A 20,215-nucleotide genomic window follows, 5' to 3' on the forward strand; every position below is an offset into this window, starting at 1 on the left:
CAAAAACAGTTCTTCAAAGTAGTACTGCAAAAGTTCAAAATGCTTACAGTCCATTAAAGGAGAGACTTTTTAGACGATTTAAGTTCTCTTTCACGTCGTGTTGCTGCGGTTCCCAGTCGAACTATACTTTTCCCGGAGAATTGACGAAGATGAAAATGAAACGGCTTAAAGGCACTGACCTTTCCTTTACAAAACTGTACCCAACCCTTTCTGCTATTAGGGCACAGCCAACAAATTCCTTCCAAATGAGGATCAAACAAGGTCGAACGTGTTTCACTGTCGAAATCAACTTTCCTCGATCTTTTAGCTCCCGAACTCCGATCTTCACTCTCCACTGATTTTTAACTGGCAGTATTATAAAGAAACTGCCAGCAATGACCTTTTAAACTTTAGGCATTAAATAAAACTCCACCTTTCAACCAAACTGCGTCATAATATTGAACCACGCAGTGGCATGGAGTCAAAATGGCAAATCCAGCCACGAACTGCCCCTTCTCACAGGGAGGGGTCCTCGTTTTATACCCTGTAAAAAAAACCTGTCACATGACCTCTGCTGGCAGGAAAATGACGTCACTGCACCATCACAAGACCATTACCTTAAGTCCAGTATAGCTTCAACACCACTGTCACGTGACAAGTACAAGATACCCACGGGTACGTAATAATGATTGTATTCCTGTTCTTTTTTGTGTGGGGAAGCGTGGGTTTGCTGTTTCTCTCTAAACGACTTCCCTAGTTTTTCTTTGTTTTGTGGCTATCTGGAGAAGAAGAATCTCAGTATTGTATGCTGCGTGTATATTTTGGTAACGATGAACCTTTGCACATTTGATCATCTATGGAGGGGAATAAACATGCTGGTTTGAAATGAAAATGAAGGTTGGTGGCTGCTTCTTTGTAGGGTTGTTCACCGATCCTGGAGTTTAGGTTGAAAACGTTTCATCACCAGTCAAGGTAACATTATCAGTGCGCCTGCAGGGTCAGGACAGGAGTGAGCCATGGACTCCCGAGTGACCAACACTCAGAATGACTGGTAACCAGCTGCACTGGCCAGAGGCAGTCAATCAGTTATCTGGTTAGCTGGGACCCAGCAGAGACGAGCAGCCAACATGACAGCCAACCAATCAGAATGAGTCGAACCAATATAAACACAAGCCTTCAGTAGAAACAACACTCAGTTGCATGCTGATGGTGTCACCTTGACTGGTGACAAAATGTCCAGCCCAGGTGAACAACCGTACAAACATGCTACTAACATTGGACAGGAAGTACAGAAGGCTTAGGTCCCACATCACCAGCTTCAGAAACAGTTATTACCCTGCAGCTATCAGGTTCCTGAACCAGTGTGGATAACTTCACTCGCCTCAACATTGAACTGATTCCACAAAGTATGGACTCGCTTTCAAGGACTACTACTCATATTCTCAGTAGTATTTATTTACTTTTAATTTGCGCAGTTCATCTTTTTTTGCATGTTGTTTGTTTGTCAGTCTTTGTTTAACTACAGATTTTCATAAATTCCATTGTATTTCATTATTCTTCTGTAAATGCCCACAAGAAAATGAATATCAAGGTAGTATATGGTGACATATATATACCTTGTTTAATAAGTTTACTTTGACTCTGATTTTGAAACGGTCAATGTTTTAGGCGAAGATCCATCATCAGGACTGCAGGTTTCAGCCTGAAACGTCAACTGTTTATTTCCCTACATAGATGTCCATCTATATCCATCCATCCCTCGAGATACCACACAAAATAGTCTCTTCCAGCCTTTTGAACCATGCTGCCCTGCAACCCCCAATTTTACCTGAGCCTAATCACAGGACAATTTAGAATGAACAATTAATCTACCAACCGGTACATCTTTGGACTGTGGGAGGAAACCGGAGCACCCGGAAGAAACCCACGCGGTCACGGGGAGAACGTACAAACTCCTTACAGGCAGTGGCGAGAATCGCTGAGTTCCTTCAGTGCTTTGTGTGTGTGTTGATCAAGATTTCCAGCATCTGTCGAATCTTTTGTGTTCAGTCTATTAAAATAATCTGTTTTTATCTTGGATTATTTGTAAAGCTGTAAGCAAAGTAGAAGTTTGCACTGATTGTACAAAGATGCAGCTTTTGAAATTCTAGTAGCCTTCCAATTTTACCATGTACCGTAGATTCCGGATTTTAAGCCGCTACTTTTTTCCCACATTTTGAACAGCTTTGAACTTTGCGGCCAATAATCCGGAGCGGCTAATGCATTTTTTTTTTCATGCCGCCTCGTAAACATTTTGCCTCGTAACAGTAGACCAATAAAATTGATGAGTAGTTCACAGAGGTCCAATGAAATTGTACGATAAATCAAGCGCACTTTCACAATTAAATTATTGTAAATCAGTCATTTGTACTCACCCTCATCAACATGGAAAACACTCGAAGCATTGTGCTACCTACCCTCTTAGTTTAAACTATATTTGTTTTCTGTACTACATCGCGGGATGCTATGACGACACACCCGGTTTCGCGGCGTCTTGTGGGAAAATGCCGTTTGCGATGAAACGGAAAGGAGGGGGTCGAGCGGCGGAGCGGCTTTGGATCTGAGCGAAATCTGCTTTTAAATGCCGTTTGCGATGAAACGGAAAGGAGGGGGGGGAGCGGCATTACGCGAGCGGCTTTGGATCCGAGCGAACTCTGCTTTTAAATGCCGTTTGCGATGAAACGGAAAGGAGGGGGGGAGCGGCATTACGCGAGCGGCTTTGGATCCGAGCGAACTCTGCTTTTAAGTTAAAGGTATCAATAACTTTTCCTGGTAGGCTGCAGTATATATATTTTTTACCAGTCGTTAGGAGATATTGGAATGTTGTTCAGTAAAGAAGTATACGCAACGTATATTTAAAAGTAGCCGCGTACGGGCACGGTTCGAAAAAAAGCATTTGCAATATGTATTTGTTTTTGTTACCATATGGATTTAATTAAAAGTTAAAAAAATCCTCACGTGTAATATCTTTCTGTGTAAATATCTCATATTACAACGTGGGACACCTGCGGCCGAAAATCCGGTGCGGCCTAAAATCCGGTGCGGCCTTTACATTTAAAAAAATGATTTTATTTCTAAAATTAGTGCCAGCGGCTAAAAATCAGGTGCGCTCTGTAGTCCGGAATCTACGGTAATTATATTGTTTCTGTGATACAAAGGATTTTTCTCAGGCTAAGCAAAAACAAATCCTGCAATGAGCTCACTATGTCAACAGCTTGCATTTAATTGGTAATGTTAATGTAGTAGAGGCCCCTGAGGCACTTCACTGAAGATTTAAAATTCAAGATTGTTTAATGTTATTTCCAGTACACAAGTGTAAAGGAGAATTAAATTATTGTTACTCCGGATCCAATGCCACACCAAAAACAAGATAAAGAACACAATAATAATTTTTAAAAACAATAACTATGAATATGTAAGATACCAACACTGGCACAACACAGGGATGTGTACTTAGCCCACTCATGACTGTGTGGCCAAGCACAGCTCTAATGCCATCTGTAAACTTGCTGACAATACAAACACTGGTGGCAGAAGTTCAGATGACGACGAGAGGGCGTACAGGAGTGAGATATATCAACTATTCGAGTGGTGTCGCAGCAATGGCTTTGCAGTGAACACCAGTATGACTAAAGATCTAATTGTGGACTTCAGGAAGGGTAAGACGAGGGAACACACACCAGTCCTCATAGAGGGATCAGAAATGGAAAGTGTTAGCAGTTTCTAGTTCCAGGATGTCAATATCTCCGAAGATCTATCCTGGACCTAACATATCAATGTAGCTACAAAGAAGGCACAACTGTGACTATGTTTCATTAAGAGTTTCTACAGATGTAACATAGAAAGCATGCTAACTGGCTGCATCACCATCTAGAATGGGTTGAAGGGGGTGCTACTGCACAGGATCAAAGTAGGCTGCAGAGAGTTTTAAACTTATTCCGCTCCATCACGGGCACTAGCCTCCACCGCCTCCAAAGCATCTTCATGGAGTGATGGCTGAAAAAGGTGGCATCCACCACTAAGCACCGCTATCACCCAGAAAATGCCTTGTCCTCATTGCTACCATCAGGAAGGAGGTACGGAAGCCTGAAGGCACACACTCAAAAGTTCAAATTTATGAATAAAGATTATTATCAGAGTACATACATGTCACCACATACAACCCTGAGATTCCCTTTTTGCGGGCATACTTAGCAAATCTATAGAACAGTAACTGTAGACATCAGGAGCTATAAACTGTGCAAATGCAGATATAAATAAATAGCAATAAATAATGAGAGTGAATAAGAGTCCTTAAATTAGTGTAGTTATCCCCTTTTGTTCAAGAGCCTGATGGTTGAGGGGTAACTGTTCTTGAACCCAGTGGTACATGTCCTGATGACAGCAGCAAGTAAAGAGCATGCTCTGGGTGGTGAGTATCTGTGATGATGGATGCTGCTTTCCTGCAGATTTGTTTCACAACAAAGCTGTGCTTAACAACTCAGGAACAGCTTCTCCCCCTCTGTCATCCGATTTCTGAATGAACATTGAACCCATGAACACGACCTCTTTTTTATTTCCATTTCAGCACTACTTATTTAATTTAACTAACATACACACACACTTACTATAATTCACAGTTTTTATCTGTTTGTTATTACGTATTGTACTGCTGCCGTAAAGTCAACAAATTTCATTACATATGCCAGTAATACTAAACTTGATTCTGATTATATACTTTGATTGTATGTCCACAAAGTGACGCTGAGCACAGGAGCATTTGTACATAAGGTGACTGACAGGAAATGTTAAAGTAGTGGTGGATGGGGGCGTGAAGGGGTGAGTTCATGGTGGAGGTGTTGATCAGCCTTACTGGAAAATAACTGTTTTTGAGTCTAGTTGTCGGAGTGGATACTACATAACCTCCTCCATGATGGGAAAGAGGCAAACAATCCATGGGATTGGATAAAATAAAAGCAAGAAATGTTGGAAGCACAAGGGATTCTGCAGCTGTTGGAGATCTTGTGCAACATACACAAAACGCTGGAGGAACTCAGCAAAGTGGCAGCAGCTATGGAGAAGAATAAGCATTCCATGTTCCAGGACAAATCTTGGCCCTAAACTGCAACTGGTTATTCCCTTCTGTAAGAAATACTGCAAAAAAGACAACTACCTGGGAAGGAAAAATAATTAACGTTTCAGTCCCAAAATCTTAAGAATTCCAGAACTGCTAAGTGTTTCCAAAATTTTCTATTTTTATTTCAGATTTTTAGCATTACAATTTTCTTAATTGTAATTAAGAATTTTTAGCATTACAATTTTCTTAGGTAGGAAAAGGGGAAAGGTCCTGAAAGGAGAATATAGGGAGTTAGGAAGGCAGTTGAGAAGAAGGACCACAAAGGTAGTAATCTCAGGATTACTGCCTGTGCCACGCGACAGTGAGAGTAGGAATGGAATGAGGTGGAGGATAAATGCGTGGCTGAGGGATTGGAGCACGGGGCAGGGATTCAAGTTTCTGGATCATTGGGACCTCTTTTGGGGCAGGTGTGACCTGTACAAAAAGGATGCGTTACACTTGAATCCTAGGGGGACCAATATCCTGGTGGAGAGATTTGCTAAGGTTACTGGGGAGACTTTAAACTAGAATGGTTGGGGGGGATGGGAATCAATTTGAAGAGACTAGGGGAGAGGAGGTTCGTTCACAAATAGAGAAAGCTAGTAGACAGTGTGTGAGGAAGGATAGGCAGGTGATAGAGAAGGGAAGCGCTCAGACCGAAGATGTAGGGGAGAAGGAAGAAAAAGATAATAAAGTTGATCGCATCTTTAGGGATAAACAGAGAGGAAGAGGTGGAGAGTTTCTTAAATGCATCTATTTTAATGCTAGGAGCATTGTAAGAAAGGTGGATGAGCTTACAGCATGGATTGATACCTGGAATTATGATGTGGTAGCTATTAGTGAAACATGGTTACAGGAGGGGTGTGATTGGCAACTAAATTTTCCTGGATTTCGTTGCTTCAGGTGTGATAGAATTGGAGGGGCAAGAGGAGGAGGTGTTGCATTGCTTGTCCGAGAAAATATTACAGCGGTGCTTTGGCAGGATAGATTAGAGGGCTCATCTAGGGAGACTATTTGGGTGGAATTGAGGAATGGGAAAGGTGTAGTAACATTTATAGGGGTGTATTATAGACCACCTAATGGGGAGCAAGAATTGGAGGAGCAAATTTGTAAGGAGATAGCAGATATTTGTAGTAAGCACAGGGATGTGATTGTGGGAGATTTTAATTTTCCACACATAGACTGGGAAGCCCATTCTGAAAAAGCACTGGATGGATTGGAGTTTGTAAAATGTGTGCAGGATAGTTTTTTGAAACAGTACATAGAGGTACTGACTTGAGAAGGAGCAGTGTTGGATCTCCTGTTAGGGAATGAGATAGGTCAGGTGACGGAAGTATGTGTTGGGGAGCACTTCGGGTCCAGTGATCACAATACCATTAGTTTCAATCTAATTATGGAGAAGGATAGGACTGGACCCAGGGTTGGATTTTTGATTGGAGAAAGGCTAAATTTGAGGAGATGTGAAAAGACTTAGAAGGAGTGGATTGGGACAATTTGTTTTATGGGAAGAATGTAATGGAGAAATGGAGGTCATTTAAAGGTGAAATTTTGAGGGTACAGAATCTTTATGTTCCTGTTAGGTTGAAAGGAAAGGTTAAAAGTTTGAGAGCGCCATGGTTTTCAAGGGATATTGGAAACTTGGTTCAGAAAAAGAGGGAGATCTATAATAAATGTAGGCAGCATGGAGTAAATGAGGTGCTCGAGGAATATAAAGAATGTAAAAAGAATCTTAAGAAAGAAATTAGAAAAGCTAAAAGAAGATAGGTTGCTTTGGCAAGTAAAGTGAAAATAAATCCAAAGGGTTTCTACAGTTATATTAATAGCAAAAGGATAGTGAGGGATAAAATTGGTCCCTTAGAGAATCAGAGTGGACAGCTACGTGTGGAGCCGAAAGAGATGGGGGAGATTTTGAACAATTTCTTTTCTTCGGTATTCACTAAGGAGAAGGATATTGAATTGTGTAAGGTAAGGAAAACAAGTAGGGAAGTTGTGGAAACTATGACAATTAAAGAGGAGGAAGTACTGGCACCTTTAAGGAATATAAAAGTGGATAAATCTCGGGGTCCTGTCAGGATATTCCCTAGGACCTTGGGGGGAGTTGGTGTAGAAATAGTAGGAGCTCTGACAGAAATACTTCAAATGTCATTAGAAACGTGGATGGTGCAGGAGGATTGGCGTATTGCTCATGTGGTTCCATTGTTTTAAAAGGGTTCTAAGAGTAAACCTAGCAATTATAGGCCTGTCAATTTGATGTCAGTGGTGGGTAAATTAATGGAAAGTATTCTTAGAGGTGGTATATATAATTATCTGGATAGACAGGGTCTGATTAGGAATAGTCAGCATGGATTTGTGCGTGGAAGGTCATGTTTAACAAATCTTATTGAATTTTTTGAAGAGGTTACGAGGAAAGTTGACGAGGGTAAAGCAGTGGATGTAGTCTATATGGACTTCAGTAAGGCCTTTGACAAGGTTCCACAAGGAAGGTTATTTAGGAAGGTTCAATCATTAGGTATTAATATTGAAGTAGTAAAATGGATTCAACAGTGGCTAGATGAGAGATGCCAGAGAGTAGTGGTGGATAACTGTTTGTCAGGTTGGAGGCTGGTGACTAGTGGTGTGCCTCGGGGATCTGTATTGGGTCCAATGGTGTTTGTCATATACATTAATGATCTGGATGATGGGGTGGTAAATTGGATTAGTAAGTATGCAGATGATACTAGGGTAGTTCTACCTGGCGTTGTGGATAATGAAGTAGGTTTTCAAAGTTTGCAGAGAAATTTAGGCCAGTTAGAAGAGTGGGCTGAATGATGGCAGATGGAGTTTAATGCTGATAAGTGTGGGAGCTACATTTTGGTAGGAATAATCCAAATAGGACATACATGGTAAATGGTAGGGCATTGAAGAATGCAGTAGAACAGAGTGATCTAGGAATAATGTTGCATAGTTCCCTGAATCACATGTGGATAGAGTGGTGAAGAAAGCTTTTGGTATGCTGGCCTTTATAAATCAGATCATTGAGTATAGGAGTTGGGATGTAATGTTAAAATTGTACAAGGCATTGGTAAGGCCGAATTTGGAGTATTGTGTACAGTTCTGGTCACCGAATTATAGGAAAGATATCAACAAAATAGAGAGAGTACAGAGAAGATTTACTAGAATGTTACCTGGGTTTCAGCACCTAAGTTACAGGGAAAGGCTGAACATGTTAGGTCTTTATTCTTTGGAGTGTAGAAGGTTGAGGGGGGACTTGATAGAGGTATTTAAAATTATGAGGGGGATAGATAGAGTTGATATGGATAGGCTTTTTCCATTGAGAGTAGGGGAGATTCAAACAAGAGGACATGATTTGAGAGTTCGGGGGCAAAAGTTTAAGGGTAAACGAGGGGGAACTTCTTTACTCAGAGAGTGGTAGCTGTGTGGAATGAGCTTCCAGTAGAAGTGGTAGAGGCAGGTTCGGTATTGTCATTTTAAAGTAAAATTGGATAGGTATATGGACAGGAAAAGAATGGAGGGTTATGGGCTGAGTGAGGGCCAGTGGGAGGAGGTGAGAGTAAGCGTTCGGCATGGACTAGAAGGGCCGAGATGGCCTGTTTCCGTGCTGTGATTGTTATATGGTTAAATGGTTATATGGTTAATTCTCATTATCTGGCCAAATGTGCGTTCAAAAAAATCTGCATCTGAGGTGTAAGGACGAACCACCAAAAAGCATAGTCAAAGATGAAGGTTTTAAAAAAGGCCATTTATGAAAAGAAAGATGTTTCATGAGGGAATTGAAAGGACTATGACAATCAAAACATGGCAGACAATAGATGAGCAACAGAAATTATGGTCTCACAATTTCCTGGAACAGTCTCCCACTGTGTTGTATTCATGTTATGTAGATGACATTAATTAAAGGTAGAATACTCAATCTTAAATTCTTGAGAACACTTCAATCATCATGGATTTGTAAGAAAGAAACAAAAAGGCTTCAGGCAGGGTATATAGGCAGAGGAAGTAAATGGATGAGGATACAGCTGATCAAATGCAGAATCAGAATCAGGATTAATATCACCAATTTATGTCGTGAAATTTGTTAACTTTGCAGCAGCACTGCAATGCAATGCATAATAATAGAGGGAAAAAAACTGAATTACAGTACTGCAGTATAGGCGTATATATTAAATAGTTAAATAAGTAGTGCAAAAGTAGTGTTCATGGGTTCCATGTCTGTGCTGCCTTTAGGGCAGTTATTTAGTTTATAATATTTTCGCTTAGTAATTTGTTAGCATTTTTTAGTTAAAGTTAGGATTGTTTAAGTCAATTTATTTGTCTGTAATATATCGCGGCTGCGATGACGTCACATCCGGGTTCGCCGCGTCTTGTGGGAAAATACCGGTTTGGGATAAACGCAAGGGTGGGGGTTGCTCACATGTGGCGCCACAGCGCTGGTTAAGTTTTCTCTATGCACCAAAAACACAGTGAAAGCAACGCTGTAAGTCATTAGATAATCGATATGTTGAGTTAAAATGTTAACGCTGATTCTGTTAAAAGTAACGACGGTCGATAAGGTTTATGTTTTCGTTAGTTAAAGAGTCGGGATAGTTTGTGTTGAAGTGTATTTAAAGCAGTCAATGGAGCAGGTAGATTCTGACTGTATGCTGCACTTTAATGTAATGTAGTTTTACCTTTGCAAGTATTCACAATGTAAATGTGATATTTAGAAGGAAACAAACACTGTACCAATCTTGTATTGTTTTATCAACAGTTTTCACCATACGTTAATGTGAAGAGTGAACAGTAAATGGTTAATCTTACTGTGACCTTGTTTTCATTGACTCCGGTTTACCTCGACGTTTAATTCGGGTCCGTTACACCCGAGCGAGAACGTTACAATGTCCATTCAGAAATCAGATGACAGAGGGGAAGAAGCTGTTCTTGAATCATTGAGTGTGTGCCGTCATTTTTGTGTACCTTCTCCCTGATGAGAACAATGAGCAACAAGAGCTCATTAGCAATGAGAACAAGGCAAGACTTAGGTAAGACTTAGGTGATAGGGGTCCTGATGATCTGAGCAAAGGGATCAACATGCATGAAACAATGCACCCTAATGCCTTCACCATCGTTTTGGGAGATTTTAACCAGGCCAGTCTGAAAAAACTCACGAAGCAACTACCATCAACTGATCACTTGCAATACCAGAGGAAACAACTCACTGGACCATTGTACACCATCGAGCTATTCCACACCCTCACTGCAGGAAGTCTGATCACCTGGCTGTACTTCTACTCCCTGAGTATAGGCAGAGACTGAGAACTGCAGCACCAGCAGCGAGGACCAAGAAGGTTTGGACAAGGGAAGCACAGGAGTGTCTACAGGACTGCTTTGGACTGGACTGGACTGTATTCAGGGATTCATCTTTGAACCTGGATGGGTATGCTGCAGTTGTTACCAACTTCATTAAAACCTGTGTGGATGAGTGCGTGCTCAAAAAGACCTGCTGTACATTCCCAAAGCAAAAGCCGTGGATGAACCAGGAGGTACGTTGTCTGCTGAAGGCTAGGGTACAGAGGAGATTTACTAGAATGTTACCTGGGTTTCAGCACCTAAGTTACAGAGAAAGGTTGAACAAGTTAGGTCTTTATTCTTTGGAGCGTAGAAAGTTGAGGGGGGACTTGATAGAGATATTTAAAATTATGAGGGGGATAGATAGAGTTGACGTGGATAGGCTTTTTCCATTGATAGTAGGGGAGATTCAAACAAGAGGACATGAGTTGAGAGTTAGGGGGCAAAAGTTTAAGAGTAACATGAGGGGGAATTTCTTTACTCAGAGAGTGGTAGCTGTGTGGAATGAGCTTCCAGTAGAAGTAGTAGAGGCTGGTTTGATATTGTCATTTAAAGTAAAATTGGATTGGTATATGGACAGGAAAGGAACGGAGGATTATGGGCTGAGTGCAGGTCGGTGGGACTAGGTGAGAGTAAGCGTTCGGCAGGGACTAGAAGGGCCGAGATGGCCTGTTTCCGTGCTGTAATTGTTATATGGTTGTATCTGTGGCATTCAAGTCTGGCGACCTAGGTCTGTACCAGAAAACCAGGTATGATTTGTGGAGGGCTATTTCAAGGGTGAAGAGACAATTTTAAATGAGGTTGGAGGCGACATCGGATGCACGGCAACTCTGGCAGGGTCTGTAAGACATTACTTCCTACAAAACAAAACCCAATAGCATGTATGGCAGCAATGCCACTCTACCAGATGAACTCAATGCTGTCTATGCTCGGTTTAAAAGGGAGAACTCAAGTATAGCTGTGAAGATCCCTGCTACACCTGATGACCCTGTGATCTCTGTCTCAGAGGCTGGTGTTAGGCTGTATTTAAAGAGAGTGAACCCTCGCAAAACAGAAGGTCCTGATGGAGTACCTGGTAGGGCTCTGAAAACCTGTGCCAAGCAATTAGCGGGAGTATTCAAGGACATTTTCAACCAGTAGCACTCATATCTACAGTGATGAAATGCTTTGAGAGGTTGGTTATGACTAGACTGAACTCCTGCCTCAGCAAGGACCTGGACCCATTGCAATTTGCCTATCGCCACAATAGGTCAATGGTTCTCCACACAGCTTTTAGACCACCTGGACAACACAAACACCCACATCAGTATGCTGTTTCTCGACTACAGCTCAGCATTTAATACCATCATTCTCACAATCCTGATTGAGAAGTTGCAGAACCTGGGCCTCTGTACCTGCCTCTGCAGTTGGATCCTCGACTTCCTAACCAGAAAACTACAATCTGCAGATTGGTGATTACATATCCTCCTCACTGACTATCAACACTGGCGCACCTCAGGGGTGTGTGCTTAATCCACTGCTCTACTCTCTTTAGACATTATTGTGTGGCTAGGCATAGCTCAAATACCATCTATAAATTTGCTGATGATACCACTGTTGTTGGTAGAATCTCAGATGGAGATGAGAGGGTGTACAGGAGTGTGATAGGCCAACTAGTGGAGTGGTGCCGCAGCAACAACCTGGCACTCAACATCAGTAAGATGAAAGAGTTGATTGTGGACTTCAGGAAGAGTAAGACGAAGGAACACACACCAATCCTTATAGAGGGATCAGAAATGGAAAGAATGTGCAGTTTCAAGTTCCTGGGTGTCAAGATCTCTGAGGATCTAACCTGGTCCGAACATATCAATGTAGTTATAAAGAAGGCAAGTCAGCGGCTATACTTTATTAGGAGTTTGAAGAGATTTGGCATGTCAACAAATACACTCAAAAACTTCTGTAGTTGTACTGTGGAGAGCATTCTGACAGGCTGCATCACTGTCTGGTATGGAGGGGCTACTGCACAGGACCGAAAGAAGCTCTTGAAGTTTGTAAATCTAATCAATTTCATCTTGGGTACTAGCCTACGAAGTACCTAGGACATCTTCAGAGAGCGTTGTCTCAGAAAGGCAGCGTCCATTATTAAGGACCTTCAGCACCCAGGGCATGCTCTTTTCTCACTGTTACCCTCAGGTAGGAGGTACAGAAGCCTGAAGGCACACCCTCAGCGATTCAGGAACAGCTTCTTCCCCTCTGCCACCTGATTCCTAAATGGACATTGAATCTTTGGACACTACCTCACTTTTTTTAAATATACAGTATTTCTGTTTTTGCATGTTTTTAAAAATCTATTCAATATACTGTAATTGATTTACTTGTTTATTTATTATTCTTATTTTTATTTTATTTATTATTTTTTCTTTCTGCTAGATTATGTATTGCATTGAACTGCTGCTGCTAAGTTAACAAATTTCACATCACATGCTGGTGGTAGTAAACCTGATTCTGATTCTAATAATTGATGCTGCCTTTTTGAGGATCCTTGAAGATGTCCCAGATACTACGGAGGGTAGTACTCATGTTGGAGGTGGCTAATTTTAGAACTCTGCAGCGTGCTTCGATCTTGTGCAGAGATGCTGCCAGTTAGAATGCTCTCCACGGTGCTTTTGACATTTTTGAGTATTTTTGGAGACAGACCACATCTTCTCAACTGCTGATGAAATGTAGCTGCTGTCGTGCCTTCATCGATAGGTTAGGCCTCAGAGATATTGACATCAGAAACTTGAATTGCTCACTCTTTCCACTTCTGATCCGTTGATGAGGACTGGTGGATTCCAATTAAGTGGGCCATTGGTTAAGTGAGGCAGATGCTTATATTGGATGTGCCACTTAATTGGGACAGGAGACTCATGCTGAACAGCTTTTAACTAGTGTCAGTTGCGTACATTTGTGTGGCCGTTAGATACTACACCACGCTTACAGCAAACAGTTTTTAAATAGAGTCCACTGCGCATGTTTGCATTAAAAAAAGCAGCGAGTTTGGTCACTGATAGCTGCGAGAAGTAAGTAGTAAGACAATTTCAGAACTGTTTTGCTCACTGCGGCATCAAGTATTCAGGCTTGGAGATGACAGAAATGGTTGGGAGCGAAAATTAAATAATTTCACTCCTTAAACAAGTTAGGAACTATGAAGAATTTGAAGGTATCGACAATCATTTTGAATGTTATGACAAAAATGAAGGTTTGAAGGATCCAATCATTGAAACATTGTATGAAGGTAGTTCATTATCTGCAATAGGTGTCTGCATTGATTTTGTTCATTTATAGTCAATCAAAAGAACGCAGCGACATACTATTGATAGCTATTAGGAACTAATACACAGTTTTATAGTACTGTAGTGGTATTGATAATGTTCCAGTTTGTTCTGTATTTCAGTGGTCCCCAACCACACTGGCTGCTAAGCGTGCTACCAGGCTGCGAGAAAATGATATGATTTGGCGATATGAAACGATATGAGTCAGCTGCACCTTTCCTCACTCCCTGTCACGCCCACTGTTGAACGTGAATGCATGTGAAGTCGTTACCCACCTTAGGCTTCGACCTGTCTAGGTTGGCTTCGGGTAACGAGGCACCTCACGCGGCCAGTGAGAAGTGTTGTTGCTACAGGCCTGGAGCGTGGACAGATGGGCGCTGCCTCTAAACCTGTTTAGCACACCGAATGTTCGTGAGGAACCCACTGCTAAAATATTCACAGGCAACCTAATTCGGGCTCAGGGTTTCATAAGTAGCAGAGCAGCTACCTCGCTGCGACCTACTGAAAGTCATCTCTCGAGCCAAACTTTTGTCAGCTGCTTTCTCCGGACTGCGACCACCGGCCCTTATCTTATCCTCTCACTGGTGTGTTGCGACAATTTTATATGTTCATACAAGGAAAATATGCGCTGTGTGTTTAATATTAAATTTGTTAGGTAAACCCTTTTAGAAACAAAATTGAGTGTATTAGCCACTTATAAGTGTCTGATAGTTGACTTATTACCTATATTCCGGTCGTGATTAACTCCCCCCCACCCCCTCCACCCCCGTTGGCTGATCCGCAAGAATATTGTCAATATTAAACCGGTCGGCGGTGCAGAAAAGGTTGATGACCCCTGCTGTATTTCATTGAATACACAATTTGTTGCTCAGTTAAATGGTAGTTTGTCTTTTTAAAATCTTTTAAACTATTTCCACAAAACTTCGGCTAATCGGGGCAGCAGCTTAATTGGGCCAAAATGTACTGATCCTGATGTGTCCCAATTAACCAAAATCCATTGTAATATGAAAAATGAGAGGTAAAAATAAAACAAAGTTCTTTTGTTTAAATGGTGAGAGTTTGAAGGGTAGTGGTGTTCACAGGGATCTGGGTATCCATGTACACAAATTACTGATGCATAAGACCATGAGACATAGGAGCAGATTTAGGCCATTCAGTCCATCAAGTCTGCTCAGCCATTCGATCATGGCTGATTTATTATCACTCTTGACACCCTTATTGATCAAGAATTTATTAAACTCTCCAATGACTTGGCCTCCACAGCCATTTGTGGCAATGAATTCTACAGACTCACCACCCTCTGGCTAAAGAAATTCCTCCTCATCTCCATTCTAAAGGAATGTCCTTCTATTCTGAGGCCATGCCGTCTGGTCCTAGACTCTCCCTCTATTGGCAACACTCCCTCATGTCCACAGATCGATCTAAATCTTTCAATATTCAATAGATTTCAGTGAGGTCCCTCTCATTGGAATAAGCGATGCTGGAGACTATCATCGAAACAGTTAGCTCAGTTAGCTGTTGGCCTCCCCCTTTGCAGAGGCAGGAGAGAATATTCTCTATCTCTATCTCTATATATCTCTATCTCTATCTCTATCTCTCTCTCTCTCTCTCTCTCTCTCTCTCTCTCTCTCTCTCTCTCTCTCTCTCTCTCTCTCTCTCTCTCTCTCTCTCTCTCTCTCCTCCCTCTCCCTCTCTCTCCCTCCCTCTCTCTCACTCTCCCCCCTCTCTCTCCCTCTCCCCCCCCCTCTCTCTCCCTCTCCCCCCCCCCCTCTCTCTCTCTCTCTCTCTCTCCCGTTCAGCTGTTAGGATGGGCAGTAGTTTTTGATGGTCTTTCGATCATGGTCTCTGGGGCTTGGTAGAGAGGGACTGATATTTCTGCTGGAACAAGGGGGGGAGTGGAGGGTTGATTTTGCTGCTACTTTGGGGTTCTAATGTTATCTGTCATTGGGGTACTCTTCTGTTTGGTGGATGTCTGTGAAGAGTAAGAATTTCAGGTTGTATATATTCTCTGATATTAAGCTGAACCAGTGAATGGTATGTCAGCTCTTGCTTCAAGATCATTTGAGTATAAGAAAATACTGTAGATGTCTTACCAGAGGTATATGAGGATTTGCAAAATATTTGTAAATCTCTCGTGGATAAAGGGCATTATTCCATGATGGAGTAAATTAATTTATAGGTTGATGGGCAAATAGAGAGCCAAGCCAAATGATTTATCCCAAATGTTAATGAGCTCCACGTATCAAATGTTATTTGGCACTTTCTATAAGCTTTTTTTATGACATTGGACAGTAAAGATTTTGCTTCCTGAAAACTTGTGTGTGTATCTTATGGGTTTAAGGCTGCTGATCATGAAAATTGTAATGAAATTTCTCTAACACAGACCAATTTTTTAAATTGCCCGTATTTCTCATTCCAGTTCATAATTCAAATCAGCATAACTGATGCGAAGTTTAAGGAAGGCATTTTTGTTGATCTACCAATCAAACAGGTTATCAGTGACAGGCAATTTGAAGGGCTTCTAGTGGGACTGGAGAAAAATCACATGGAAGGCATTCAAGGATGTTGTTGAAAGTTCTCTTGCCAACTACAGAGCACCAAACTTCGTGGAGCTGGTTGACAACATGCTTCAAGCATACAAAACCACAAAGTGCAACTTGGCACTAAAGATTCATTTTCTGCATTCCCATTTAGACTTCTCTCCTGCAATTCTTGGCACTGTCAGTGACGAGCATGGTGAACGCTTTTACCAGGACATTGCAGTCATGGAGAAACGGAATCAAGGCAACTGGAATCCATCAATGCTGGCTGATCATTTATTTTTATTTATTGAGGTGCAGCACAGAATAGGCCCTTCAAACCACACCACCATGCAATCCCCCAATTTAATCCTAGCATAATCCTGAGGCAATTTACAATGACCAATTAACCTATCAACTGGTTCCTCTTTGGACCATGAGAGGAAAGCGGAGCACCCGGAGGAAACCCATGCAGTCACGGGGAGAACGTATAAACTCCTTACAGGCAGCAGTGGGACACATAAGCAAGAAGCTTCGGATACTGAGTACAAACGAAAATTATCAACAAATCATTTTTAGCTTTGTTGAACTATTGCAAAGCATCTGCATCATTCTCCAGTCAAACACATTATATTCAATAGAAGTTAGTTTCTTATTTCTCCAGTTTCCTATGTGATACAAGTAGTTTGAAGTTATGTTTGTGTTTAGCTTCAAACGGTCTATCTTAAACAAAAAAAACTTATGAGGAAAGAACACTTATGAAAAAATTTGTTGTCTAGTGTTACTGTTAATGCAGTCAGACACTTGTGTTTGTCCCTCTGCTGTTTTTTGTGTTTCAGGGTAAGCGTCATAATTATATTCATTGGCAGTAGTATTTGTCGGACTCTGGCGCACACTTAATACAATGCAGTAAATGCAGAAGCCCAGTTAATCACTCGAGCAGCAATCTTTATTGAAACCTAGAGCAAAGAACCTTGGTTGACTCCTTCCCTAATCTGCATGTTTCTTACTTTCCAATAGGTGCCCTTGGTTAACGAAAGAGATCTCTCCAGCGATTCCAGTCTACAATGGCCTCGTGTTTCTATTTGTTTTGGCAAACTTCAGCATGGCGACATTTATGGACCCGGGGATCTTTCCACGAGGTTAGTGTGCCAAGATGACATGACCACAGTTTTCAAAATTAGAATCATATAGTTGTAGAAAGGTACAGCACAGAAACAGGTCCTTCAGTGCATCTAGTCCACGCCAAACCATTTAACTGCCTACACTCATCAACCTACACTGGAACCATAACTCTCCATGTCCCTCCCATCCATGTATTTATACAGACTTCTCTTAAGTATTGAAATTCAGCTCATATGTACTGTTTGCGCTGGCAACTCACTTCACACTCTCACAACCCTCTGAGTGAAGAAGTTTCCTCTCATGATCACCTTAAACTTTTCACCTTCATAACCTCTGGTTGTAGTCCCACCCAACCTCAGTGGAAAAAGCCTGCTTACATTTACCCTTTCTATGCTCCTCATAATTTTATATACCTCTATCAACTCTCCCCTCAATCTTCTATGTTCCAAGGAATAAAGTCCTAACCTATTTAATCTTTCCATATAACTCACATCCTCCAATCCCAGCAAAATCCTTGTAAATTTTTGCTGTGTTCTTTCAGTCTTATTTACATGTTTCCTGCAGAAAGGTGACCGAAACTGCACACAGTTCTCCAAATTAGGCCTCACTAGCATCCTATACAACTTCAACATAACATTCCATCTCCTGTACTCAATACATTGATTTATGAAGGCCAATGTGCCAAAAGCTTTCTTTACAGCCCTATCTACCTGTGATTTCTCAGCATTTTTAGAAGAGTAGTCAGTAAATGCAGAAGTTGTGAATAACCAGTCATGTTACTTGGTAAAAAGACCCAAGAAACTGCAGATGCTGGAATTTGGAGCAAAACAACAAACTACTGAAGGAACTCAGTAGATCGGGCAGCATCTGTTGTGGGGTTGAAGAGGAGCTATTGACAGATCAGAATTGGAATCAGGTTTGCTATCACCAGCAAAAATCGAGAAATTTGTTAACTTTGCAGCAGCAGTACAATACAATACATGATAGATAAATAAATATAGATAAAAATTAGTTATATCAAGTATATACTGTATATGTATATTAAACAGTTATATTAAAATAAGTAGCGTAAACAAAAAACAGAAATAAAACTAGTGATGTAATGTTCATGGGTTCAATGTCCATTCAGAAATTGGATGGCAGAGGGGAAGAAGCTGTTCCTGAATTGCTAGTGTGTGCCTCCATGCCCACAGATCGATCTAGACCTTTCAATTTTCAATAGATTTCAGTGAGGTCCCCTGTGAAGAGGATATGTGCTGGATGATGGGAATTCTTAGTGATGGACGCAGTCTTCCTGAGACACCGCTCCTTAAAGATGTCTTGGATACTACAGAGGCTAGTACCCATGATGGAGCTGACTAATTTTACAAGTTTCTGCAACTTCAACCTTGTGCAGTAGCCCCTCCCCCAGACCAGACGGTGATGCAGCCAGTCAGAACGCTCTCCACGGTACATTTGTAGAAGTTTTTGAGTGATCAAGTAGTGTCATTTGCAGGAAAATCTGCAGATAGCTCAATGGCATAATAGTCAATGATTCACAATACATTTTGTTGTCAAAATTTCACTAACAATTTGAATTGATTAAGGAAAAAATGCATATAATGTCATTCCAGTGGAAATATGACATACATAAAACACAGAAAATACTTGCTGTATTTCAGTTAATTGGGACAAGAATAACAGTACAGCACAAAGACGTCCACTTGGAAAGGGGAGTTGACAGCTGGATATTCCTTTATCAAAGATTTACGTGATAAGTGGAGTCATTCTATGCTTAAGTGGAAGTGAAAATACAGTATATTTTCCTTTTTTTGAAGTTAAATAAACTCATGCAAACATACATGCCTATAAAAAGTATCATCCCCCTCCCCTTGGAAGCTTTCATATTTTATTGTTTTACAACATTGAATCACAGTGGATTTAGTTTGGCTTATTTTGACACTGATCAATAGTAAAAAGACTCTTTCGCGCGTCAAAGTGAAAGCATGTCACTACAAAGTGATCTAAATTAATTACAAATATAAAACAGAATGATTGATTGCATAAGTATTCACCCTCTTCAAGTCAGTATTTGGTAGATGCACCTTTGGCAGCAATTACAGCCTTGAGTCTGTGTGGATAGGTCTCTATCAGCTTTGCATGTCCGGACACTGCAATTTCTCCCTGTTCTTCTTTACAAAATTGCCCAAGCGCTGTCAGGTTGCACAGGGATCATGAGTGAACAGTCCTTTTCAAGTGTTACGTATTCGGGCAACAATAATATAGATGAGTTAGGCAAGAGGTTTTATAACAAATAACCCGTTTATTAAACACTGATAACAAACCCCCTTCAAATGTAAACAAACCCAAACAATGGTCCGAGCTCAGCTGCTGACAGCTGGTCAGACAGTTCTTAATAGCTTTGCAGTCTCAAACAGTCTTTAAAGTAGTATTGAAAAAACCAGTTCTCCAAAGCGATATGCCGAATGAAAGCAGTATTTTAAAACGATATGCCGACAGTTCAAAAGCTCACGGTACTTTTAAAAGGAGAGACTTTTTTAAAGCGATTTAAATTCTCTTCCACGTCGATGTCCTTCGATTCCCAGCGTCGAACTCCCACGTCGAATTTTATTAAATATAACAACTTAAAGTGACTGACCTCTCTTCCACACTATTCTCAAACCCTTTCTGGTCATCCCAGGGGTCAACAGCGAGAATAGTCAACGAAATCCTTCCGAATGAGGATCAAACAAGGTCGAAGTCAATCCATCGAAAATCGATTTTTCTTGATCTCCAAACTTCACTCTCCATCAGCAAAGAAACCGTTGGCTCTGACCTTTTAAACTTTAGGCATTAACAAA

General features: G+C 41.2%; 1 protein-coding gene across 1 annotated transcript in view; it reads left to right on the forward strand.

Moving 5' to 3' along the window:
* The window catches only part of zdhhc8b (zDHHC palmitoyltransferase 8b), a 336,369-nt gene that overhangs the window by 235,600 nt on the left and 80,554 nt on the right, over positions 1-20,215 (forward strand). The window contains exon 2 of the mRNA XM_073051911.1: positions 17,271-17,392. Within this exon, the coding sequence (XP_072908012.1) occupies positions 17,271-17,392 (122 nt within the window). The remainder of the gene's footprint in view (positions 1-17,270; positions 17,393-20,215) is intronic.

Source organism: Hemitrygon akajei, chromosome 7 (genome assembly GCF_048418815.1).
Source record: "Hemitrygon akajei chromosome 7, sHemAka1.3, whole genome shotgun sequence".
In the NCBI taxonomy this organism is placed as follows: Eukaryota; Metazoa; Chordata; class Chondrichthyes; order Myliobatiformes; family Dasyatidae; genus Hemitrygon; species Hemitrygon akajei.